Source organism: Tenrec ecaudatus, chromosome 1, assembly GCF_050624435.1.
Source record: "Tenrec ecaudatus isolate mTenEca1 chromosome 1, mTenEca1.hap1, whole genome shotgun sequence".
Taxonomy (NCBI): Eukaryota; Metazoa; Chordata; class Mammalia; order Afrosoricida; family Tenrecidae; genus Tenrec; species Tenrec ecaudatus.
Window position 1 is genome coordinate 103,330,625 of NC_134530.1, and position 26,895 is coordinate 103,357,519.

The window sequence follows — 26,895 nt, forward strand, 5'->3', positions numbered from 1 at the left end:
ATGAAACTGAAGACTGCATTATAGAACTATAGTTATAACCTCTTTCAACAACAAAAGCATCAACTATACATACAAATTTCTCCACATAGAGTACACAGAAATCTAATCCACGATATCTGTGAGAGGAGACCAGGGAGAAGCTTCATATCATCAGCCAAAGTGAGACCAGGGGCTGAGTTTGAAAAAGACCATCAATTGTTCGTATGCAAGTTCAAGCAGGCACTTAAGTTAAAACTTCAATGTGATTTTGTCCCCTAATTTGTCCATAATTCTAGCTACTATCAGCTCCATCTTACCAGTTATACACATGAATCTCAGACCAATTAGAAAGCATATGAACGTCATACAACTACTAATTAAAGAACTGGCATATGTGCCAGCAATTTGCAAAAATCTTCAGAAAGCCTATGTTCATTCTGAAGTATTGAAGAGCCTCATCTTAGTCCTTTTCCATCTGTGACAAAAATCCCAAACTCAGGTAATTTGTCTACGTGAGTCAGTCAATATTCAAAACCAGGTGTTTTTAACTTCAAAGTGCATTGTTTTTCAACCTTAACTTAGCATAGGACATTTAAAAGAAATCCAACTCCATCATTTATTTTCTTTGCTGAAAAAGTGCATCCCAAAGGATTTTTAAAAAATCATTTTATTAGGAGTTCATATAACTCATCACAATCCATCCATCCATCCACTGTGTCAAGCACATTTGTACTATCGTTGCCATCATCATTCTCAAAACATTTGCTTTCTACTTGAGCACTTGGTATCGGCTCCTCATTTTCCCCCTCCCTTCCCGCTCCCTCTTCCTCCATGAACCCTTGATAATTTATAAATTATTATTATTTTGTCATATCTTACACTGTCCGGTGTCTCCCTTCAACCACTTCTCCAGTATCCATCCCCGAGAAAGGAGGTTATATGTAGATCCTTGTAATCTGTTCCCCCTTTCTCCCTCACCTTCCCTCCACCCTCCTGGTATTGCCACTCTCACCACTGGTCCTAAAGGGATCATCTGTCCTGGATTCCCTGTGCTTCCAGTTCCTATCTGTACCAGGGTACATCCTCCGGTCTAGCCCTCTTTGTAAGATAGAATTGGGATCATGATAGTGTGGGGCAGGGGAAGGGGGAAGAGGAAGCATTCAGAAACTAGAGGAAATTTGTATGTTTCATCATTTCCACACTGCGCCCTGACTGGCTGATCTCCTCCCCGAGGCCCTTCTACAAGGGGATGTCCAGTTGCCTATAGATGGGCCCTGGGACTCCACTCCACACTTCCCTTCATTCACAATGCTATGAATTTTTTTGGGGGGGAGAGGGGTCTTTGATGCCTGTTGCCTGATCCCTTCAACATCTTGTGATCTCACAGGCTCGTGTGCTTCTTCCATGTGGACTTTGTTGTTTCTCAGTTAGATGGTCACTTGTTTATCTTCCAGCCTACAAGTGTTGTCCAATTTGTTAATGCTACTTTTAAAAAGCTATAGCTGAGACAATATAGTTTTTTTGATTACCATAAAACCAGCTCCAATTTATGGGAAAGGGGAAATATATATATCTATATATATGAAACTCTCCCTACATCCACCCCTTCCTCATGATCATTGGTACGTTAGAGTCTGTTGTTGTGGCTATTGTGTGAATCAGATCATTCATGGCTCCCTCATTATTATTTCCCATCTACTTCACTACATATGATGAGATGATATTTGAAATATCAGTACAATAGCTTCCAATATCATAGCAATACCTAAGAAATCACAATATAAGAAATTGACAGATGAGTGGTGGAGAAAAATAAACCCAAAATAAAGTAGTGATATTAATGTAGTTGGACAAGTAGACCACTCTAAAAAAAATGTTGCCATCAAGTCCTTGGGACTCAGAGCAGTCTATGGTCACTCTTATTCACTTTATATCTCTAGGCTTGCTCAATTATGGAGTAGAATTATCCTGTTGTACCTTCCTGGAGGTCATGCCACTCACTAGCGAGCCGGAGGATTTCAAGCTGAAAAATCAAACTGAGTCGCGTCTCTGTGCTGCTCTAGTCCTGGGGCCTTTATTTCTCTGCGAGCTGGCATATGCTTAGACACTCTCAGATCTGCGAAGCGTGACCTATAGCTAGAGAGGATTTCTCATTTCATTGATGTGCTGCTCAGAGTGCATTGCAGTGAACTGGAGAGCTGGGCACTCAAATGCTTTTGAAAGTACAGCATCCCAGTGATAGAAAAAACGCCATACTTTGGGGACTCAGGTGCAGACGGGATATAGGAGTATAAAATTCATGTTTATTTATAGAGCCATCCTCTTCGACGATTAACCTCATCACCCAGCAAAAATGTAGAGGCTCTATGGATGTAGGGAGGGAAATTAAGTTTGTTTACTTTTTCCTGAAAATATAGCCACAGAATTATAAAATTATGCTAAAATGTGGATGGCCCTTTTATGATAAGAGACTCACTTTCTGTGTGCAAAGGCAGCACATAAGTAATTCATGGATGCTATTGTCATTTGCAAAAATGTGCTGACGAGTTGGTGCACTCAATAGATGAATGTGCCTAATGCACCATGTTTCAGGCCACTTGTTCATTTATTTGTTTTTAAGTAGAAGAGTAGATGTTTGTTCCAAGGGCAATATTTCCTAGGTATGTAATAATAAGGCTTAATAGACAATCGATTTCTGAGATAGTTTAAATCTGTCCATTAAAAAGTTGTAGACACAGAATTTATGGAGTCTGTGTAAGTGGAAATATCTGCTTAGGAGTGCAAGGTTCTTTAGCCTTCCGGTCTTGATTTCTCCCGAGTTACGTCCCGGTCTGCCTCCAAACCGCAAAGGGATGAAGCACACACTCACTCCACGAAGGTGATCATCACCTGTGAGCGTTTATTGGCATCGCTTTGCTAGGGCTTCGCATGTAGGAATCTATTTAATCACACAACTATGTGAAATATGGAAATATGTTATTTCCATTTTGTCTGCAAAGGAACTGGAATATTTTAAGGTCAAATACTTTACTCAAAGCCACAGAACTACTAATAAGGCTGATTGAGTCCCTTTGTTCTATAATATATATATATTCAGTAGGAAATTTGTTTCTTCTTATCACACCCGTTGAATATTTCACCTAAGATTTCTACCAAATGTGCACTGTATTGTTGAGGAGTTTCTTCTCAAAACACATTTATTTGCTGCTACATAGAAAGTTAAAATTATTTTACAGCTTAAATCTCTTTTGTGCTTGCAAGTCAATGGTCAGGATAATTAGGGAGTGCTTCTCTGTTATTGTAACGACGCTGAAGCTTTCTACTTTGCTTCTTGGGACCACTGAGGTAAGCCCTGAAATTATTAGGGGAGATAAGTTAGGCTTAGACAAATTATTTTTAAAGTAACAGGGTGGATATGCAAATGATCTAAAGGCATGCAAGAAATTGCATGGAACAACAGCAGGAAGTATCCTGAGCTTCATCACTCTACCCTCTCTGCTCCTTTGGCTGTGGAGTGCAGCCAACAGAGAAAGATGCTGAGGGGCTCCCGGGCTTTCTCCAATTCACTCAGCTGTCCAGAGAAAGACCCGGAGCTCCTGCAGCCATAGGAGCGGTGATGGTGTACATGTGCACTGTCAGGAAAACTAAGAATCAAGCAAACCTCTGCTGGCTCTGGCCAGAAGGAGACTTTGAAAAGGTAGTTAGAAGAAGATGATGAGTTACTTCAGAGAGGATTGTTTGCATGTGATGAGAACCTGCCTTATGGAATTTAGTGAGATGATAATAAGCATTTTTAAATGGCAAAAATAAGTTTTCAAAGGCATAATTATGAAGAGCCCCTTGGAATCTTTCAAAGCTCCTTCATGTTTTATCAAGTCCTCACAATAACTCTGAAACAGGAGAATAAGTGATATTCTGTCAGTTCACTAATAAAAATAAAAATACATTTATAGCACATGGATTATGGATGTCAGTCAGTGGTTATATATTACACATTGTCAATTGAGGATTATATATTCAGCAAATTATCTCATTTGATTCTCCTAACAACCCATAAGGTAAGTCTATCATTGCCATTTTATAGATGAAGAAATAGTCCAAACAAACTCACTGTCCTCGAGTTGATCCGGACTCATGGTGACTCTGTGGGACAGGACAATATACCCCATGGGTTTCTGAGACAATGAACTCTTTACAGGAGAAGAAAGCCCCCTCTCTCCCACAGAGCTGCTGGTGGCTTTGGACTGCTAACCTTGCAGCTAGCAGCCCAACACAAAACAATTATTCCACCAAGGTGCCTTTATAAAATTATTTAATTTTAAAATAACAACTAACTTTCTCAAAGCCACCCACAGATTCAAACAAGTGTGTTTTAATGTTGACTTTAATCTCTAAATCAGGATACCATGTAGCTTCTCAACAGAAAAAAAAAGTCCTTGTACATGAGATTAGTAGAAGACACTGTTGGTTGCTTACGCAAAATCATTATTTCAACCACTGCCTCCTCGTGCAACATTATTTTCCTTGCTCGTAGACTCATGATTTTGTGCATCTACTCACTCTCTTTCTAGTTGTTTGGACTTAAGTTATTTCTCTCCTCAGGGATGCCTCACATCAAAGTAAGCCTAGGCCACTCACAAGAAATATTACCCTTTTGCCAGTAAATGACTTCGGAGATGCAGCTGCTGATGGCCAGAGCAAGAAGCTACGTGTCTTCAGAAGCAGAGTTAGGAACGATTCCAAGATCTTTTTTTAAAAAAAGAGGCTCCCAGTTTCTCACAGAAACGGTGGTCTTCTGCGTTCCTGGGGAGCATTTGGTGTGTCATTCTGCAACTATTGCAGCTGCTCCTGTACACACGCACGCTGAGCACGACAGACAGAAAAGGAGGAGGAAAGAACCTGAATGTTGACATTGTCACTAACGTTAGTTTCTTAACTAACCCTGGCATTCCCTGCTTTGGCGGGTTTTGATCAGTGATAATTTTTTCAACTGCTTAGGCCAGTTGAGTTATTTTGTTAAATGTCGGGGGGAATGAGAATAACCTACAGGAGAGTCTTAATGACATAGCTTCTTTTATATTGCTGAAAGCTTTTTTGTAACTTTTGATATCCATTTTAGCTCTTTTCTGATTTTTGATATGAATTTCTAACGAATGGCTCCCTGAGGTCACACACCTCCTTTTGAAGTTTGGTGCTGATGTAAATGTAAGTGGGGAAGTTGGAGACAGGCCCCTCCACCTGGCAGCTGCAAAAGGCTTCTTTAACATCACAAAACTCTTGATGGAAGAAAGCAGCAAAGCAGATGGTCAGATGATATTTTTAGCAGACCTTTGCTATCTTTTGCTAACACTATTATTTTATTTCTACTTTCCTTAGTTACTGAAGCTTTGTATTCAATCTTTGGCTAATCCTATATACATGTACTATTTCACTGTCCACGTCATAATTTATTATTTGCAGATATTTAGTAAAGACATATGTGAATTCTCTCTTTACATGTTTTCATTCAATTCTGAATATATCAGGTGTTCAAGTGAAAATGAGAGGTTTCCTTCCAATACACATGATTCCTATGTGGTTTTGTTCACTGATTCTCTCTTTAAGTGAAATAGGATTTACATAGAATAAAACTCTAAAATCTGAAATGTATAGCTTGCACCTTTACTTATGTAATACTGAAATAATTTTCAGATCAGGATATAGATAGTCCCATCACCCTGAAAAGTCCAATTAAGTATGTCTTCTTGTGCAGGGAGGTCAGATGCTTGCATCCTCCCTGAAGGCGATCAGTTGCCAGACTGCCTGCAGGGGGCCCCATCCCTGCTGTTAACGACAATGGGCAGGCCTGCAGTCATTGATTTGGTTCCTGTAGGTGGAGTTCAAACCCTACTGATAATGGTACCTAGAATCAAAGAAAAAAGGTAAGCTGCCATCCTAAATCTAGGATCCACCCATCTTGTCACATGTATATGCCAATCTCTCCTCTTCCTATTGCGTGTATATCCCTAGATTGTCCCCCCTCTCTTTGCTGTATAACCTATAGTACAACCCCTCCCTGTGACATATGTCTTTACCTGTAATTAGTGGGCTTGCACACCCCCAAAGGTATATAGGCCTGGGTTAGCAATAGAGACCTCTTGCTCTCTCTCGGCTCCTCCCTTGGCCTCTCACTGGTTCCCCCTCTTCTCCCTCACCTATTCCCCTTTCCCCTCATTCTCCTTCACTTCCTCCTCTCTCCACGTGGACCACCAAAGGGGCTGAGGTGAGCATTGTTACCATGAAATGTGTCTGACTCCATTATTTGACTCTCTCTTCTATCTCTCATGCTCTTTGTGACTTTAATATAATATTTGTATATCTCAACCGTACAGTTGTGCCTACTGAACCCATGATTAGTGGTGGGGGGCTGGCATACCCCAACTCTTACCACATCTTCTCTCCAAAGCCCCTGCAGCACCAATGGTCCATCGATACTCAGACTTCTCTGGTCATAATTTAATGACATAGTCCCTGAAATGCATATCTTTGTTCCTGAAACTTTATATAATGTTTGCGATTGGTTTCTTTTCCTCAACCAAATGTGTTCAACGTGTATCCATGTCATGTCATTGCATGTATCATAGCTTGTTTTTTTATTGCTGAAGACAGACTTGATATGTTTTTATCTTTTCTCCTGTAGTGAACATCTGAGTGCTTCTAATGTTTGTTATGAATTAAATATTCTTAATCAAATTGGCGGGAGACGTATACATCATTCTTATATATATGTATATCTAGAAGTAAGATTGCTGGGTTAAATATTTCCAAATATTTACATTTTTAGAAATTTGCCAAATTGACTTATAAGCCAGCTGTGCTATTTATAACTCCCCCTAGCAAGATAAGAGCGTTCCAGTTGTTCCTCATGTCCTCACTAATATTACATATTATATTTTTATTCATTTTAATGGAACAAAAGTGTTGTGACCACATTGGAAGAAAACGCAGACTTTAGATGACAGAGAAGGATGTGAGAAGGAATGAAATAAAAGAATTTCCCCCACATTTCTTGTTCCCCAAATTATAAAAGTAACTTTTCAATATTGATGATAAGTAGAGTCTGAAAATATTTTCTTTCTTTCTCATTTCCTCACAAACTGTCTTTTGACATGAATTCATTCTCTCAGCGTTCCATCTTGCCATTCAATTCTCTCAGGCATATCCCACTTCCTTCCACTGACCCCCAGGAGACCTAATTAACAGCCTGGCGGTAAGCCCTGCTGGCCTTTGCAGCGGGAGCATGCACATTTCCAAAGGACAAGATTGTCAAAACCTCTAAAACTGTCCGTTCCTTGGTCCAAACTTCAGACTGGTTTCAGGCAGAGAAACTAATGATTGTTTTCATCTCCTCATCACAAAGGCACTACTGCTCCTAGAGACAACTGTCTCCAGAGGCTAGGACGGTTTCCATGCTGTTTTTTATCATTTGAAGAACACATTCGGGTGGTTTTCTAGGAGCCTGTGTGCAGTAGCACAGGTGCCTTCTCTGTGGCGTTATTGTCAGCAACCCGAGTTGTCGGGATGAACAGCTAGATCACCGTCCCTGCGACCTTGTTTAGGCCGTGTCTCTCATTCGGTCTGCTTAGAATAGACAGAGGTGCACCTGTGTGGCTCACTGAACACGGAATTATGTTTCTGAAACTGCCTTGCTCTTGCAGGGGGTCAGCAACCTCCTCACTTTTTCCTTTTATGATCGACGCCAACTCAGCTTTTTTTTTTTTTTTGTCTGCAAAACTCCAAAGTGCAGCGGTGTCAAAATGAGTGTCATTTATGGTCAGCGTGTCTCCGGGATCAGAGGGCTCTGGTGAAGAGGCATTGAAGTGTATACTGCACCCTTACCTTCCTTACAGTCTAGCGTCATATGGTATAATTTGAGCATTTTCTTTCTGACTCACACAAAGTATGACATACCTCCCACTCAATCACTGAAAAAATCAAAAGACAGTATGACTCAGAGTTTTGAGCCTTTTTATTACTTCCTCGTACAAACTTGATATCTAAGCTCCTTTATTTTTTTTACACCAACCAATTGCAAGGAATGGACAAGTAGCTCTCCTGCTGGGAATAACACAGGACGTACTGTCAGTTCATTTATTCTGAACTGTAGCTAAGCTACCAAGGGATTTATTTCAGTTCTGGACTTTGCCTGTGGTAGATGTACATATAGGAACAGTAAATAAATGACCCTTAAAGCCGCACAATTGGAAATCTGGTGTTTACAGTCTATTTCCATGGTAACAGAATGTCACAAGTGAAAATAAATTCAGGTGACAAAATTAGCCGAATGTAGTTCTGAAAATATCCACGTCAGTTCACGTGTTCGGAAAGCTTGACCTATTGAGTCCTGTATGATTTTCGACTCTGGTCTTCTTCCTTGTTCCTCTTAGGGCGATGAGGAGACAAAGGGGACTGCATATTGAGAGAGAGCGGAAAGGTCAAACTATCATTGCGCTCTCGGAGAAGAAAATAGTGATGCAGTCCTCAGACTTTATCCTTTTAATAAAGAAGAAAATAGAACTTTTACATTCCGAATTTAATAATTTTTATCTCCTGAATGTTAAATGTGATCACTATTTCGACAGAAGCCTTCAACATGGAAATGAAGACTACTAACAGTTGCAAAAATTCTTAAGACCTGTCTCTTAAAATGAAGTGCTCTACTTTGTAAAAGTAGAGCTTATTGAAGCTATTACACAGATTTTTTTATTGAACGTTTATTCAGGGCACATTTGGGAGTTCTTTTAAAGAGCCTCTGGGATCTTCTGACATTGCTAGGGTAATCTGCAAATTTTTATTTTATATTAAAGGTCTAGAAAGAGAAATAAGAAAGCAGAAACATCCATCCATCTATATAATCGTTCATTCTAAAAACATTACTGTACACCTGCTCCCTTTCATGCAGTGGATTAAGCAGTACTGTATTTTCAAAACATATAATAAGCCTGTGCATGGAATGTGCATGGGATGTGTACAGTGCTTATTCAGAGGAAACGGATGTCTATGGGGCTTTCTTGGTGTGCAAGAAACCATTTAATATGTGCATTATTTGCATGAAATGCGGTAATTTTTTTCTAATAGTTATTTACATGTGTTCTTTTTTCTGAAAATCTACTTAATTAAAACTTCTCAATGTAAAGTATGTTAGAGTCCCTAGACTACCATTCATTCCACTTCCCTGTGACAAAGTAAACATACTATAAGCCATTGGTGCCTTTGCAAGTTGCTCTGAAACAAAGCCTGGGGATCACAAAAGACTGAGGCAGAAAATAGGTGACTTCACATCAAGCTGTCGCATCTCCCCTTTCTCCTGATTCTGCCCTCTGGTTATTTACGTATTCTTTGATGGGAAGCATCTCTAGGGCACTGCAGGTAATTTATCAAATAAATAATTGACTTTGAAGTTTATTGATTCAGCTAGAGAGGAATAATGCTGGGTGGAGCCAGGATGACCGAAGGTAAATGGTGAATTAATGGTAGATTATGCTGTATTCTGCTTAACAATGTCCCTTCGGCACCTCAGGAACACTTATGTGATCCTCCAGCTGCCCTGACCTCCTGATTGCTCTCCAACATGGACTCTGGGATTGACATTCCACTACTTCCAACAGAACAGGAACAAAGGACACTAGCTTTAAAAGGAGGATCCTCAAAAGAGCCACAGGCATTCTTTGAAAGAATAAGTGACTGTCTGAGGCACTCATAAATAAAAAAAAATTCAAAGATTCGTTTTTCAATGACAATCTTGGGAGGCGTGACTCAGTGACCCACTTAATGATTTCCCATTGGCTTTAGCTCTTGTAGGACAATGGGAATGATTATGTACCAAAAACATAGCAGTGTAAGACCTAAACCAGGATTCACTAAATAGTAAGTGATTATTATACCAAACAAGTATATTGCTATATTTTCATATTCATTTGCATATGCATATCCTACGTATACATAGAGGAAAATGCATATTTTTATTAAATAAGTGTTCCTTGCCTTTTCCATCCAGCCTTCATGAGTCTCCACCCCCCAGCCCCTTTCCTTTCCTTTCTTTCAATCTTTGGGTTCTGTAAAGAATGTCTACCACAGATACATATAATAATGAGAATTAATTAAATTTGGTAGGGGCTGTTATTTTGTATTTTAAATAAAATATTTTAACAGATGCACAAATTAATCAAATAACTTTGAAGAAGTTGACACCATAATTGTAGTTATGAAAATTTAATTAAAACTGGGCCTGGTGTCCAATTATTATTACCACAGGCCTGTAAGTGTCCACAGCTCAATGACTCTGTAAGTTATTTAAGGATAAGAAATATATTCATTGATAGCTAATTGGTCTTCATACTCAGTATATTCCTAGGAAGGAACATTATCAAAAGATAGTATAACTTTTATTAAATGTCTAATATGATACAGGATACATGTTAGGTGCTTCCTACATATGATCTCCTTTAATCCCATTAGTATTTCTACAAGGCATTTACTCCATTATTACTGATAAGCAAACAATACATCTGGGCTGGCACTAAATCCTAACTCCAATTTAAGAAAACTTAGCTCTTACATCGTGCCCCTGCTCCGTATTTGCCCTCAAGAAAGGAACACAGAAGATATGGGGGCTATAGGAAAGTGTGGTGAGAAAATTAGATGATGCCTGGGGTCTTAATGACGTGTTTCCAAACAAACAGCCATCTAAGTTAGATATCCACTAAGTTTACATGGAATAAGCACCCCAACATCAGTGAACAAAGGATTGCAAATCATAGAATCTGAAGTTGAAGGGGGGACTAGTATCAGAGCCTGAATTGTGAGACTCTGGTGTGCAGAAGGCTGTGGATGACAGTGGGAGGCCAAGATACATTTGTGGGATCTACATAGTAAATAAGCCTCCAGTGATCCCCCTCTATCCATAGAGGGGTGGGAAGAAACTGGGTACTAAACAGAGAGCATTGGAGAGATGACTATAGAAGATCAAAGGGATAAGCCGGGTTTGAACAGTTAAAACCTTGTCAGTTTATTCCCCATTCGATAGATACGTATTAGGCCTGATCTGATTTTCAACATTTTCTGTATTTTTGTTTGCTCATATTGGGGTTTTTCTCAGATGTATTATGTCAATTGGGGGTTACTCTCTTGAGTTTATGTCATATGTTTTTCTGTTTTTCAGTCTATGAAACCCAGAATTGATGAACCTATAAGGGTAGCAAATAGAATAAGGGTTGGGGGGGGGCAGGGGTTTATGGTGGGGGGAGGGGTGGTAAAAGGGAGCTTTCCAACACCCTCCTTTTACCCTCCCAGTATCTCCAATCACACCATTAGTCTTGAAGGGATCATCCACCCTGGATCCCCTGCGTTTCCAGTTCCTATCTGTACCAGTGTACATCCTCTGGTCTAGCCAGACTTGCAAGGTAGGATTGGGATCATGATAGTGGCGGTGGCAGTGGCAGTGGCGGGGGGGCGGGGATTGGAGGGGAGGAAACATTTAGGAACTAGAAGAAAGTTGTATTTTTCATCATTGCTACATCACACCGTGACTGGCTCTTCTCCTCCGGGAGACCCTTCTGTAAGGGGATGTCCAGTGGCCTACAAATGGGCTTTGGGTCTCCACCCCACACTCCCCCCGCCCATTCACTATGATAAGATTTATTGTTCTGATGATGCCTGATACCTGATCCCTTCGACACCTCATGATCACACAGGCTGCTGTGCTTCTTCCATGTGGACCTTGTTGCTTCTGAGCTAGATCAAGCCAGCGGTTTCTGTTCTGCACTGTACACCGTGCTCTCACTCCCGCGCGGAGGCCTGGGAGGCTCCAAAAGTTCTGCTCTGCTGTTTAGCCCTGTTGTACCTGATGGACCTCAGAAACTGGGTCCGGACGGGCCTCTGCTGTGATTGGACAGTTTTTACAGCTCTTTTCGCTCGGCTGGCAAGTACCTAGTTGCACCAGGCCTTGTCAGAAAGCTTCCGCCGAAAGACACTCAGCCCTGAGCCAGCACATCACCCTGAAGTTTAACGGTGGTCTTGCGGTTCCCTCAGCAAGAAATGCTGCTACTGTTTGGAGTTACCATCTCATTTGATCTCACACAATCTGCAATGTTACAGCTCTTGACCAAAATTTTAACTCTTTTAGAAAAGTCCCTAAACGCACTAAAATGACCTGTCAAGTTGGCTGTTCATTTTCAGGGTCCTTCTCAATTTCAAGAGATGGCCCTCCCAGCAAGGCCACAGAATGACCAATCCCTTGTAAGATCACTTAATTTTATTGAGTGGCTCTAGCAACTCTATATGTATACTAATTAAACAATCGTTTCCAAGATTGTGACCCAGCCAGCCAAACATTTTTGGCAGAATAATAAACCAAGAGATTCAAAGCCATAAATAAGGTAATTCCACTGCGCTTCAGAAACCATCTCTTAATCCTGTGTCTCAATTCCAGGGGGTCTTGGAAAACATGCTTTCAGATTCTGTATTAGTAGGTGGTGTAAATTATCATTGGGAGTTGAAATATGAATCATTTTCCAAATGTAGGAAGGTATTATAAGGCTGGTTGGGAGAAGAGATAAATTAATACACACTACAGAATTAACATTTAATTACATGTTAGCTTCTAAGCCATGTCAAACTCCCTCATTCTTTCCCCACAACTGTCTCTTTGTCTATGTGTGGATTTCACATGTGTTTAATGAAGTGTTCTGGCATTCCCATTCTTCTCAATGTTTTCTATAATTTGTTAGGGTGCACAGAGACTAGTAACTTGCATTGTCAATAAAAGACAGAGAGACCATTTCTGCTGTCACTTAATGACCTTTCTTAGGTACCACAATAAGGTCTATCTCATTCTTTAAAAAATATGTTTTTGTTTTACTACACCATGGTGGCCTATACATAACTGTGAGATAGTTCATATGTAAAGGCACACCAGAAACTCCTGGACCGTGTTTTAATACATAGATGCTGACTCTAAACCTCTCAGGACAGCATTCTGGCCAGAATCTATTTTTAATAACTCCCAAAGGGAGGAGCAGGGAGCTGCTTGAAAGGAAATACGAGTAGAAATAAGGCCACCTTTTGTATGCTTATTAATTTCCTGTAGCGTTCCATTGCGTGAGGTAAATTTCATTAGACGCATTCTGTGAATGTGTGGGAGCTGGAAGATAGCCTGTTCAGCATGGTAATAGGCAATAGTCTAGAATTAGAACACTTTAAATTAGTTGCACTTAATTTCCTTTATTATTATCATTAATTGGCAATTTCCAGGAGTCTCTCAGGCACTTAGAAATGTCCCCAGCACTATACCCATGAGGGTTGACAAACAGGGGTCCGAGGTAACACGCCTTTTCTCTCTGCTTGACGGCAGTGACCGCTCCGGATAACGAGGACCATATCCCACTCCATCTGTGGTCCCGCTTTGGTCGCCATGACACACTGAAGTACCTGCTCCAAAGTGATTCCGAAGTGCAGCGCCATGCTGTTCACATCTATGGAGACACACCTTTGCACCTGTGAGTATGATTTACCATTCCATGGGGCCTCAAGCGGCGCTGGCTATACACGCTGATGATCAACAAAGTGTTTCCTTTAACTCTGGGCACGCCACAATGGCAAATGGGAAGTTGCCAAGGAAATCATCCAAATAGCAGGAACAGAAAGTATGACTAAGGAAAACATCTTCAGTGAAACAGCTTTTCACAGGTAAAAGGATGTGCGTGCACTGGCTAGCCCCCTGCAGCGTCTGAAATGGTGTACATAAAGCAAGAACAAATAATGGCAGCGGTTGCCATCCGAGCGCAATAGCAGAAGGTGGCAGAGGACGAGGAGTCCCCTCGATGCACAGAGGAAAAGGCAGAGGCAGCTGCTGCAGTCAGGACAACAGATGGGGCCAGAGCCAGATGCTTCATTCTCGGCAGCAGCGAGGAAGGCAGAGACTGATGTTGCCATGGCGACAGGCATATCAACATCTGTAAGCATATGGCTTCTATTCCTTTTAACTCTGGGGAAAGGTGCCAAAAGGGGCAGTGCCCATAATCCTCCTCCGACAAGGATCTCATTACCAGAGCTCATCAGCATCAAAAGTGACACGTTTTTCCTCGCCATTTAAACCTTATGTGCAAATGTGTCTGCCTATCTAAGAAATCCATCTGTCTGCCTGCAAATGCCTAGTCAAGGTGGCCACTTAGACAGCTAAGAACACCTTCACTCCTTTCTAGGGATACGTGAGAGCCTTGAACAGTCTGCATATGAAAGGTACGCTCAAGGAGAAGGCGGCACTGCAAAAATTGCATCTTCTGCACCCCAACAGGGTTTGCTAATAACTTAGAACCACGGCTCTTTAAGATGCCCAACAAAAGAAGATGAAAATAGCATTTAACGCCCTCAATGTAATTCTTCAGATGGTTGCTGTTTTGCTATCAAAATAAAGGCAAGAACTAGGAATACAGAAACCTTGATTAACCTTTGCATTACAGATTGCGAGGCTAGTTTGTCACTTCTTAAAATGTATTTTGGGGGCTAATTTATTGTTTATATAGATCAATGAGTAATATAGTTAGGAGAGCTGCTATAAATATTGAAGTAAAATTAAGCTTGTGTATATACATCAGGCAACAACCTGTTTAATTTTACATCAAATTCTAAGTACATCTTAACAACCAAACAGATCAACTAAGAGTTAGGTGAAGAATACTTGGACTGATACTGTCTGGCTCTATGCAGATGATTTACATCCATAACTTCATTTAATCCACATAACCATTGTATGAAGCTGAAGCTATACAAGGCTTTGTGAAAAAATAAATTTAGAGGATAATGGAATTTTTGCATGTATGCTTTGAAAGTCCCTTGGATTTATTAACCCACTCTTTCAGGTGAGAGCATTAAGGTTAAGGGAGTAAGTCATTTCCAAAGTTTCTCTGTTGCATGTAAAGAGCCAGGGGACACTGCATGGTTTAAAATGAGGAAAGCTGTGTGGCAGGGTTGTATGCTCCCACATACTTGATCAATCTGTATGCTGAGCAAATCATCAGAAAAGCTGGATTATAGGCAAAAGAGTGTATTGTCAGGACTGGAGAAAGGTTTATTAACAACCCACGGTATGCAGATGACACAACCTTGCTTGCTGAAAGTGAGAAGAAATTGAAGTACCTGCTGATGAAGATCAAGGATTTCAGCCCTTTGTATGGATTACAATTTTTTGTGTGTAAAGCAGACTCATGTCCTCACAAGTGGACCAACAAGTAACATCCTGATATATGTAGAAGAGGTTGAAATTGTCATGGATTTTATTTTGTTTGGATCTACTATCAATGCTCATGGAAGCAACAGTCAAGAGAGGTTCAAAGATCTCTCTTGCATTAGGTAAATCTGCTGCACAAGACCTCTTTAGAGTATTGAAGAGGAAGGATGCTACTGTGAGGACTAGGTTGTGGCTGACCCGCGCCATGGTATTCTCCAGTGCACCTTAGGCATGTGAAAATTGGACATTGAATAGTGCTGCTGGATAAGAAGATTGAAAGTTATAATAGACTGTTAAAAAGACAAAGCAATCTGCATAGGAAGAAGGAAGGCCAGAGTGCTCCTTAGAAGGAAGGCTGGTGAGACCAGTTCCCGGTGAAGGACATCCTTTACTGTAGAGTGGGAGGGGATCAAAAAGTGGAAGGCATTAGGTGAGATGGATTGACAAAGTTGGTGCATCGATGGCTTTAGGCTTAGGAACATTTGTGAGGATGTTCAGGACCATGAAGTGCTTAATTCTGTTGTGCATAGAGTCGTGATGGGTCAGAGCTGACTCTATGGTAACTGACAACAACAACAACAACAAAGTTTCTCATTGCTAGAAAATCGAGTTGCAATATGCCCCCAGTTCCATATCATGTGCATTTTACATTATCTTTAAGTTCTAATACCAAAATATTATTTTCCTATATGCTCAATAACAGAATAATTTCAAGACACCCTCAGATCATGCTTTCAGTGAAAATGGACTATTGGTCTCTGTACCTAAAGGGTCAGTTGATAGAATGGATACATATGGATTTTTGGAATCCTTTTTACATATCAGATCATGTCTGGGATGGCTAACACGTCAGGCTAATTTTTAAATAATTTTACTATTCCATGAACATAAATTGGAACTAATTTGAACCATAGGATGATTACTGTCCTTAAAAGATTATCTATACAAGAGAACATATGGAGTTAAAGTATGTATAAGCTGATGGCTATTAGAAACAACATAAATATTTGTATTTCTAGTCATTTAAGTACATATTTACTGTGAAGCTTTCCCGCTAGTGAGGAATTCATTGATTGCCAATTTTTCTGCTATGTAACTTTCATATTTATTTGCACATAGTAAGTACTCAATACATATGTGTTATCATCAGTAAATATATGTGGCTATGTGTCAAAAGAATTGTATATCTGAAAGAACTCAAGGAAAACATTTAAATCTCAAGTTGTAATATTGAAGGATTCTATACAAAAATATTGAATGCTTTAGGAAGCATCAAAAGAGAATGGAAAAGACAGCAGTTTAACTACACCCCAAAGAATTGATTGCCATGCAGCAATTTCAAGAGGAAGTATATGATCAAGAAGTATATAATCACAAATGAAAAACAAGACTTCTCTATGATGCTCACCTTCCCAACACAACGGCTGAAGACAAAGCGGGTGAATAAGCAAATGTGATGAAGAAAGCTGATGGTGTCGGCTATCAAAAGTTATAGCATCTGGAGTCTTAAAGGCTTGAAGGTATACAAGTGGCCATCTAGCTTAGAAGCAACAAAGCCCACATGGAAGAAGCAAACCAGCCTGTGTGATCATGAGGTGTCAAAGGGATCAAGTATCAGACATCATCAGAACAAAAAAAAAATCTTATCATAGTGAATGAGTAGGGGGAGTATGGAGTGGAGACCCAAAGCCCATTTGTAGGCCACTGGACATTCCATTACAGAAGGGTCTCTGAGAGGAGATGAACCAGTCAGGGTGCGATGTAACAACAATGAAACATACAACTTTCCTCTAGTTCCTAATGCTTCCTCCTCCCCCACTTGCAAGTCTGGCTAGACCAGAGGATGTACACTGGTACAGATAGTAACTGGAAATGCAGGGAATCCAGGGTGGATGATCCCTTCAGGACCAGTGGTTTGAGTGGCGATACTGGGAGGATGGGTGGGTTGGAAAGGGGGAACCAATTACAAGGATCTACATGTGACATCCACCCTGGGGACAGACAACAGAAACATCGGTGAAGAGAGACATCAGACAGGGCAAAATATGACAAAAATAATAATTTATAAGTTATCAAGGGTTCATGAGGGAAGAGGAGCTGGGAGGGAGGTGAAAAGTAAGGAGCTAATGCCAGGGACTTAGGTGGAGATCAAATGTTTTGAGAATGATGAGGGCAATGAATGTACAAATGTGCTTTACACAATTGATGTATGTATGGATTGTGATGAGTTCTATGAGCCCCTAATAAAACGATTGAAAAAAAAAAGCCAAAAACAAGACTTTGAGAATGGACTAAATACTAATTGAAATGTTGCCATGAGTGAATCTATGATGGAAGCACTCCTAAATCTATGCCACAAAGTTTGGAAGACATGGCCAGTCAACTGAAAGATATTCCTATTTGAGCCCATTCCAATGAAAGGTAACCCAATAGAATGGGGAGATTAGTTAATAATATAATATGCAAGTAGAATATTGAAAATAATTCCAAATCAGTTGCAGCAGTATATTGGCAAGCTAAATTCAGAAAAGACATGGCAGGAGGCATACCATTATTGAAGTCACATTAATCTTGACTGAAAAGAAAGATTACCAGAAAGATAGTTAATGTGCTTTATCATCTATCCAAAGACACTCACCTGTGTGGATCATAACAAACTATGAATATCATTGTGCAGGATGAGATGCCCAGACATTTCATTTTTGTTAAATAGAACCTGTACATGGACTTCCTCAGGGGATCACCACAAGATTACATAAATGAGAAAAAAATGGAATTTTATTTGTCATAGGAGGCAAAAAAAATAAAGAGATGGAAAAAGGCCTGACACACAACCAAAGCTATGTCCCACCTAATCGGAAAAGCCATAAAGAACTTGCTTTTGTCTGCAGAGTTGGCCACGGTTTGTCTCATACAACAAATGAGAGTAACATAAACCGTGTTTCTGTGAAACCTTTATCAAAGGGTGTATAATAAATAAAGACAGTCAAGAGGGGTCATTTGCTGGTCCACCAAGCCAGATTGGGGAGTACTAGGAGATGGCTCTCTGATTTTCAAATCTTTGTCTTGAGGGGAGAACTTCCTTAATTGTACCCTTACGTTTACCCTATCTTCTTCATCTATCTAGTCTTTGCATGTGTTCGTTCTCCGCCTATTCATCTGTTCACTGGGTATGTCCCTCCTTCATCTCTCTGTCCTCCCTCCTGTTACCAAGGACGTTGCTCAGGGCCACTGGCCCTTCCCTGTCTCTGTAGGACTTCACCTTGACAGCTTCCTGTGCAGAAAGTGAATGTGGGCTTACTCAAGATAGCATTCTGGCTCTTTCAAGGTTTAGGAGGAAACCGGGCTCCTTCGGGGTTGCCTTTAATTGTATGCACTGACAGAATGACGAGGCAGTTATATAAACAGAACAATGGAATGTTGCATGGTTCAGAGTCAGGAAACTTGGCCATCAAGGTTTCACTATTTTTACTCAGTCGGCTGGCATGTTTCTGGGATCAGCGGACAACTACAGACAAGTAATATAGTTGTGTTAGTCTCAATTGGGTGCCTTAAAAAGATGTCCCCTGAAAAGAAAGCCTTATTGCAGACTCTACTGGGCCAGTGACTTTCAAAGCCAGAGTCAGTTTGTTCAGAAGGTTATGTATATTGTTTTGGGGACGCCAAAATGGCAATCTCAATTTTCTTGTGGGAGTCCCTGGGGGGTAATTAAGAGAAAGCTTTATAAGAAAGTGAAAAACTGCATTGGTTTAGAAAAGAATTCCACAAAAGTGTGCTAAGGAATTTTTTCTCAATACATAACGCTTATTCTTAGAGGGAAACACAGGCAATCCTTTGAAAATTTCAACCAACCTGTTGACTTTATCTTGTCCTTTAAGACTTCTTTTTGTTCCTAAAACTCAATAGTCACTGAAAGGGAACACATTTTAAGTCCTTTTGGCCTATATATGTTTTTCAAAAATTTCATAGGAAAATGGCATTAAAAGACAATGAAAATTTTCCCAGAATTTTCTGAAGTCCTCACATATGTCAGAGTAAATCAAAAATTATGTCTATACAATTATAGAAATACTTATTAAACAAACTTATGAAAGCGTAAAGCTGTTTCTGGGCACATCCTCCATCTGTGGTCATAAGGCTTCTGAAGTGGTCTTTCCAATTTTCCAATCCTTCCTAAAGAATTCTGAGCTCTTCTGTTTATACCAAATAAGAATGATGGTTTTGGCATAATCAAGGAAATCAAATCTTTGAAATGATCTTTTAACTGGAAGCAAAGAAGTCTGAGGGGACAAGATTAGGGATGTAGTATGGATAGGATATCCATTACAATAATACACTAAGTCCTAACACTATTCTCATAGGACCACTTTTGCCACCCTCAAACAATTAGCAAGTGCATTGTCATGATGGGAAAAATGTCCTCAGCATAATTTCCTGGACTTTTTCTCACCAATGTATTCTCCATTGGCTTAAAGGCTTGAAGGCAAACAAGCGGCCATCTAGCTCAGAAGCAACAAAGCCCACAGAGAGGAAGCACATAGCCTAAGCGAATACAAGGTGTTGAATGGACCATGTAGCAGACACCAAGGAACAAAAACCATCATTGTGTGATCACCTTCCTCACATATTCGCTGAAGACGAAGGTGTGCATAGGCAAGCGTGGTGAAGAAGGCTGATGGTGCCCAGCTACTGAGAGATATAGCATCTGGGGACTTTAGGGCTTAAAGCAAACAAGCGCCCGTCTAGCCCAGAAGCAACAAAGCCCACACGGAAGCAGCACACCAACATGGGTGATCGTGAAGGGCAGAGGAAACCAGGTCTCAAACAACAAAGGCGGGTGTGTGTATGTGTGTGGGGGGGGGACGGAAATCACATCACCGTGAATGAGGGGGAATGTGTGATGGGGACTCAATGCCCATCTATAGATAGCTGGACATCCCTTGTAGAGGGATAGTGGGGAGGAGATGAGTCACTCAGGATTCAGTGTAGCAACAATGAAACTCAAAACCTTCCTCTAGTTCCTGAATGCTTCCTCCCTTCCAATTATCATGACCCCAATTCTACCTTGCGGACCTGGTTGTACCAGAGGCTGCACAGCCGTGCAGTAGGGATCTGGAAACACAGGGAATCTAGGATTGACGAACCCCTCAACACCAGCTGTGGGAGTGGCCACACCAGGAGGGAAGGGGGTGTAGAAAGGGAGAACCGATCTTGGAGATCTATGTGTAACCTCCTCTCTGGGAGATGGGCAATGGAGAGGTGAGTGAGGGGAGATGCCGGGCAGTGTAAGAGAAGATATAATAATTATTTATAAACTATTAAGGGACCAGGGGGAAGGGGGGAGTGGGGAGGGAGGGGGAGGGGGAAAAAAGGAAACCGAGCTGATTCCAGAAACCCAAGTGGAAGGCGAATTTTGAGAATGAGTGCAACGAATGTATAAGGGTGCTTTGCTCAATTGATGTATGTATGGATTGTGATAAGAGTTGTATGAGCCCCAATAAAAAGATTTATTAATTAAAAAAACTTCTTAATAAAACTTTGTGATCTTCCCAGGCCCTGAGAGAAAATCTTGATAGAGATTGCACCATTGTAGGCCCAAAGACTGCAGCCATTGCCTTCTGAGTGGACCTCTATCCTGAATTTATCAGACCTCTCAGACCCTCCAGAAAGTCACCATGTTGACTGGAGTTTTCCCGTTTATGAGACCAAGAGAATCGCTGCTGAGAGGACTTGCCTGTAGCATCTGATGATCACAGGCATGTCTGTGCACATTTTATTTGGAATAAACCCGAGCAGGTATTGTTAACAGCAAAATCGTGATTCCGGGATGACCAGGCGTCACTCTTGGTCTTGAAAGAAGACAAATGTATTAGCCTGTGACCCAGAGGAACTAGCACTCAGAAGATCTGGGTCCTGAATGGCAGGTGGGGTAGTTTCAATACTTTGGGACGCTGAATAGGCGGGTTTTCTAGGGCAGACTTGCTCTTGAGCAGAGGAGGAAGTGGGGCCTGGGGTTGGGTGCATTCCCAGGAATGGGGAAGTACATGAATGGAGGCAGTGTGCTGGGTCTCTTTCCAAGGGTTACAAATCCCCCATAGGACTTTGGTTACAGTACTAACGGAACCCTAGTCACAGTGCATTTTGGTGTGTGTATGTGTGTATTGTCAGTACGTATATTCAAAATGTTTATGTCCTGTAAGTTGTTGGAAGTAATTCCTAGTGAACAAGTGATAATAAAAGGATAGGTATCTGGAGAAATAGAGGGGGGGAAACTGAGAAATACTAGCAAAAGCAAAACAAAAATAAGAGCCAGTAGCCATTACTAGGGAAGGTTTGTTCTTGTCAATGGCTGTCAGTTGAGTTGTCTCGACTAATGGTGTCCCCATGTAAAGTGAAAGGAAAAGTTCCCCAGTTCTGTGTAATCACTACAATTTCTGATATGCCTGAGCCCACTGCTGTGACCATGGTGTCTTTTCAGTGCCTTCCTACCTGGGGCGGGGGGGATTTTCCAACTCTAGACTCTGTTATAAGGCACAGAACTAACATGGGCTAAGTTAAAGAATCAGATTGCCAGGCCTTTTCTCCTAGTCCATCGTAGACCGGGGGCTACAATAAAACATGTACAGTGTGAGGGGTCTTACTGTTATTAGAAGTCCAGTGGCTTAGTTTCTAGCAGCACAGCAACATGCCAGTCACCACGGGCAGTCAACTGATTAATGAGCGGCCGAGGTGTGCCTTATCCCAAATAGTCCTCTTTTTATCTACGTGCCTTCGTGTTTCCAGTGAACAGTAAAAATTAGAATTTAAATGGATAGTTTTAAGTAATGGAGTAAAATTTTCCTTGGATTCCTGAAGTATGTTATTTTTAACGTCCACATACCTCCCAGCTGGAAAGAGCTGACAATGAACAGCTCTCTGTTTGCTTTGGCTTCCATAAAGTTACTCATGCGCAAATCTCAACAACAGTGTGAGGCAGGTAAATAAATATTATTTACTTTTATTTTAGAGTAGTTAAACTAAACTCAAAGAAGCCAAAGACTTGTCTAGTACAAGATAAAAGTGGTAGTTGAATCTTGAATTTGTCTGGACCACCAATGTGCCCTTGGTGAATACTGGTAAAGACAAACTTTGATATTTTACCTGTTGGCTAAGGAAGCCTGTCGAGACAGCATATGGCATTTCTAGGGGTTAATCTCAGACATTTTTGTACTTGAGTAAAACTCAGGAACCTCTTAGATTTTTCCCATTTGATTATAATTTCTGGGTTCTGAAGATCTTGGAATGGTTTCCCATTTTTAATGATAGAGAATTAAGTTCATAGGAAATAGTTAATAAGAAAACACACTTCACCCATCTACTTTATTGACAATGCTGATGTGTGAATCTTTCTTATTTCATGTTTCTTTTGGCACATTTTTTTTCAGTTCTTGAAGGACTGCATTTGTTTTTCATTATTTCCTCTCTTTCCTCCAATCTCTCTCCTTTCTCTGACATTCCTACACACATGCCAGCACCTAGTGGGTGAATCAGGTGAATTTATCTGGTAAATTGGGAACTTTTGTTTCCCTTATGTTGTGTTTTTGCAGGAAAAATATTGACCTGGTTAAATGTCTTCTTAATCAGAACATCATGAGCATCAATCACCAAGGAAGGGATGGACATACTGGTAAGCCTGTGATGTAAATATCACCACTTTCTGATGCACACGATTGCCCAAGAGTAGTGGGATGTCAAGGGAGGAGGGGCAAAAGACGTGGTCGATCACCAGAGGTGGGGTATTTTATCAAACGACTTCATTTAGAATTGATGGTGCATCACATGTTGTTGTTTGGGGCCATCGGTTCAGTTCCAACACATTGTGACAACAAGTTCAGTGTATATGAGACAAAGTCTCACCCTCCTTGCCTCTAATGCGCACTCTGGCCATTCCTCTTCCAAGACGTTTGCTTTGTAGCAGTCCACATTACTTTCAATATTCTTCTCCAGCGCCACAATTCCAATGCATCAATTCTTCTTCCGTCTTCCTTATTCAATGTCCAACTTTCACATGCACATGAGGCAATGAAAACATCAGGCATGCCTCAGTCCTCAAAGTAGCATCCTTGCTTTCCAATATTCTAATAGTGATAATAAAAAGCAGACTGACTTTTAGACTTTTATTCATTTTCATTAGTGGTTTAAATGATCAGTATCAATTGACTACTTTTATGTTCACACTGGTGACACTGACCAGGCTGCCCTATCCTCTAGGAAAATACTTGTATGGAGTTTTTGTTCTTTTACTTGTGTAAATGTCTTAATAGTTGTTCTTGATAATAACTGTGGATCTAAAAATACTAGAATTTTTCTGATGTAAATGAGCGTCTATTTAGAGGATTGATCTAGGTAGATTACTTGTTTTGCTTAAAATCTTATCCTATTTAGGGCAGAGGTCCAGGCTATATGAAGTGAGAATTTGATTTTATATGCTTTTCTGGTGCTAGAATGTTTTTACAATGAGCATAAATTCATGTATTACTCATGCAATTCTGAAAATAATATTTCAATAAACAGAAAGAAAATTGTCCTAGACCCTAAATCATATAATTATTTCTTTTTCTAAGTAATCAATTCTCACTTTATATCTCCGATAACAAAAATATTCTGAAGTGATGCCTGTACTTTGAAACTTGGAATTCAGTTTTTCTCTTTGTCCTTCTTTTATTCTTTCATTGTATTGTAGGACTACATTCTGCTTGTGTCCACGGTCACATCACCTGGTTCAGTTCTTGCTGGATAATGGAGCTGATATGAATCTGGTAGCTAGTGATCCCAGCAGGTCTAGTGGTGAAAAAGATGAGCAGACATGTTTGATGTGGGCTTATGAAAAATGTATATTTTTAATCATAGCCCCTCTATAGTGATACATGGAACTGTGTGCATAGATTAAGTCAATGCACCAATCAGTCCAGCATACTCCTATTTCCTCTGTAGATTGCTTGTGAGTCCTGGGGGGTCTTGGATCAAAGAATCCAAGAGACCATCATCAGAGAAGGGCACTCCTGGCAGCACAGGGGCCGAAGTCATTCTCTGCATTTCTATTCTGGACTAGGAATTGGCCACCTCAATTTTAGGTGCTAAAGAGACAACACAATGATAGTTAATAATGAGAAGACACTTAGCTTTTCTTCCAGTAGAGTTTGAGCTACACTTTCTCTCTTATAAAGACCATTTGGGAAGCCCTGGGGGTATAGTGGTTTTGCATTGGGCTGAAATTGGCAAGGTCAGCAGTTCAAGGTCACCAGGTGCTCCTTGGGAGAAAAATGGGGTTTTCTACTCTCATAAAGAGTTTCAGTCTCAGGGGGCAATTCTACTCTGACCTAAAGAGACACTATGAGGCAGCATCGACTCTATGACAGTGAGTTTGGTTTAAAAAGAAAAGATCATTTTGGTGCACGGTCAAATGAAACATGCTAACAAACAAAATAAATTCAAAGAAGTAAATGGGAATTTGTCAGACCTAACCATGGTGACAACATCTGTTCTAGAAAAAACGTGAGAGCCAGTAATTAGTGTTTAATTGAATGCCAGATAGTAGAAACTCAAGTTCTGGTGTGAGAGTACCTGGGCTTAAATCAAGACATGAACTCATTCTTTGACCTTGGGCAAGGTAACTTAATCTTCAATCTCTTCATCTGAAAAATGAGGATATTCACAAGATTGTAAAGATTAAATGAGGTAATGTGTATAAATTGCATCAAAGAATGGCTGGCACACAATAAGTATCCAATGATTGCTAGTTCAGTAATGGTAGAGGTGCTAGTAAGAGTTTTGAAGCAAAGATGATTGATAATAAAATACTTATTTTAAGTGAGGGTAAAATACAGAGACCTGGGCAGGTGACAGAATAGAGACAGAAATAGGTATCATGTGATTGTTATTAAAATATATTGTGTCTCAATATTGAAATAAGCCCACATATGTGAGTTCCTAAAGAGAACAGGTTTTAATGTTACATGGAAGAGTATACATTGTTATTGAAATCTTAGAGAAATACTATAAAATATATCAGATTTTAAAGAAATGATTGTTTAAAATTAAAGCTTATAATACTGGTTCTTTTGAATTTTTAAAGTACATAAAGAAGTATTTTTAATCGTTAAGCCTTTATCTTTAAAGGATTTTTTTATCTTTAAAATCTTTATTCTAGAAAACTGTACTGAGAAAGAATGGTTCAGTTGGTGAACTGGAAGATTTCTTAACCTTCCAATTTAGTCCGAAGGGTTTTCTGTGTGAAGTGGACTTTGAAAGTCAGGGGCGAGTTGGCCGTGAGGAGTGGAAACAGTAAGTTGTTGTAAGCATACAGTCAAGGAGAAGGAAGCGGCCTGAAATGGTCAGTTAAAAAATACTATGAGTAAAGGAAAAGAGACCCCAAATCCAAATAGATTTTATAGAGACCCCTTTATTAAGTCTTCAAAAGGATAAATTAAGACAACTCATGCAGATGAGGGAAAACATCAGCATGAGGCCATAATAGAGTTCAGAGAAGGAATTCCAGAGAATGTGGCTAATTAGAGAGCAAGGAAAACAAAGAAAATCTTCACAAAAGCATGATTGGCAGCAGGAAGCTCAATCAATCACTGTCACATCACGGGGAACTATGGCAGTAGGGAAAAGGGGGATACAGAAGAATTGCAGGTTAGTAAAATGTACAGGACTGTGTCTGGGCTCTTGGACCACCTTGGTTGGGATATGCCTCCTGCCCATGGCACCCAGACAGGTCCCTGAGAACAGGGCTGAGGCTACCCCTCCGGGCTGGCTATGGGTGCTGTAGGAATTCACTCTCAAACACACTCTGCCAGAGAGTGAAGGTTTTGACTTTCCTTGCTTTTGATAAGAAAGGTAGGTCTCTATGGCGGGTAAAGTTAAGACACAAAACAAAGATATGGCTCCCACTGTGTTTCCTGCCCCAAACCAAGTCCTAAAAGATGCTAATAGAAACAAGCGATAATTAGATAAAAGCCTTTTTAAATTTCACGGTCCCTTTTCTTTACTTGAATCTACATTTGCAATATTATCAGGGTACAGCTCAATGGATTTTCACAAAATGAATACCCGCAGCTTCCAGACGAAGAAACTCAACGTTGCTGCCTTATAGATGCTCCACTATTTTCTCCTACAAAGACTCCACTAAAGGGTAGCCCCTTGCTTCTGTGGCATACTTTAGTTTTTCTTCTCTCTGTGCTTTCTAGTATCTGAATGCTGTAGTATGTACAGGAGTTCATTGAATTTGTCCAACTATTTATGAGTTTCATCCACATTTTTACAGGTAGATGTAGATGGTTTAATTTTACGTAGTGTTTTGTGACAATACAATTTATTACGTGTACTATGCATAGACAATTGAATAGTTTTCAATTTTCAGCTATTAAGAATAGTGCTAATAATAGCATTCGTGGACATACCTTTGTAAAAATATGTGGATTCACATTTGTAAGATCAAAAAGTGTTCTACTTCATTTACATTATCAAACAGGTTGCTCTGCATCTAATGATCCAATCTTGTGTATCCTGATGCCTCAGGAGGACGTCGGAGTTCTGCTTAACAACACGTGGCATCGATTCAGGAGATTCTCAGAGAGCCTCAGTCAAGAAATTGGAGTTTCCAAGAA

General features: G+C 40.3%; 1 protein-coding gene across 1 annotated transcript in view; it reads left to right on the forward strand.

Moving 5' to 3' along the window:
* Positions 1-26,895, forward strand: part of TNNI3K (TNNI3 interacting kinase) — a 305,113-nt gene that overhangs the window by 114,898 nt on the left and 163,320 nt on the right. Inside the window, 6 exon segments of the mRNA XM_075537291.1 lie at positions 5,146-5,284; positions 13,370-13,518; positions 13,583-13,704; positions 22,831-22,910; positions 23,967-23,996; positions 23,999-24,115. Coding sequence (XP_075393406.1) covers positions 5,146-5,284; positions 13,370-13,518; positions 13,583-13,704; positions 22,831-22,910; positions 23,967-23,996; positions 23,999-24,115 — 637 coding nt within the window.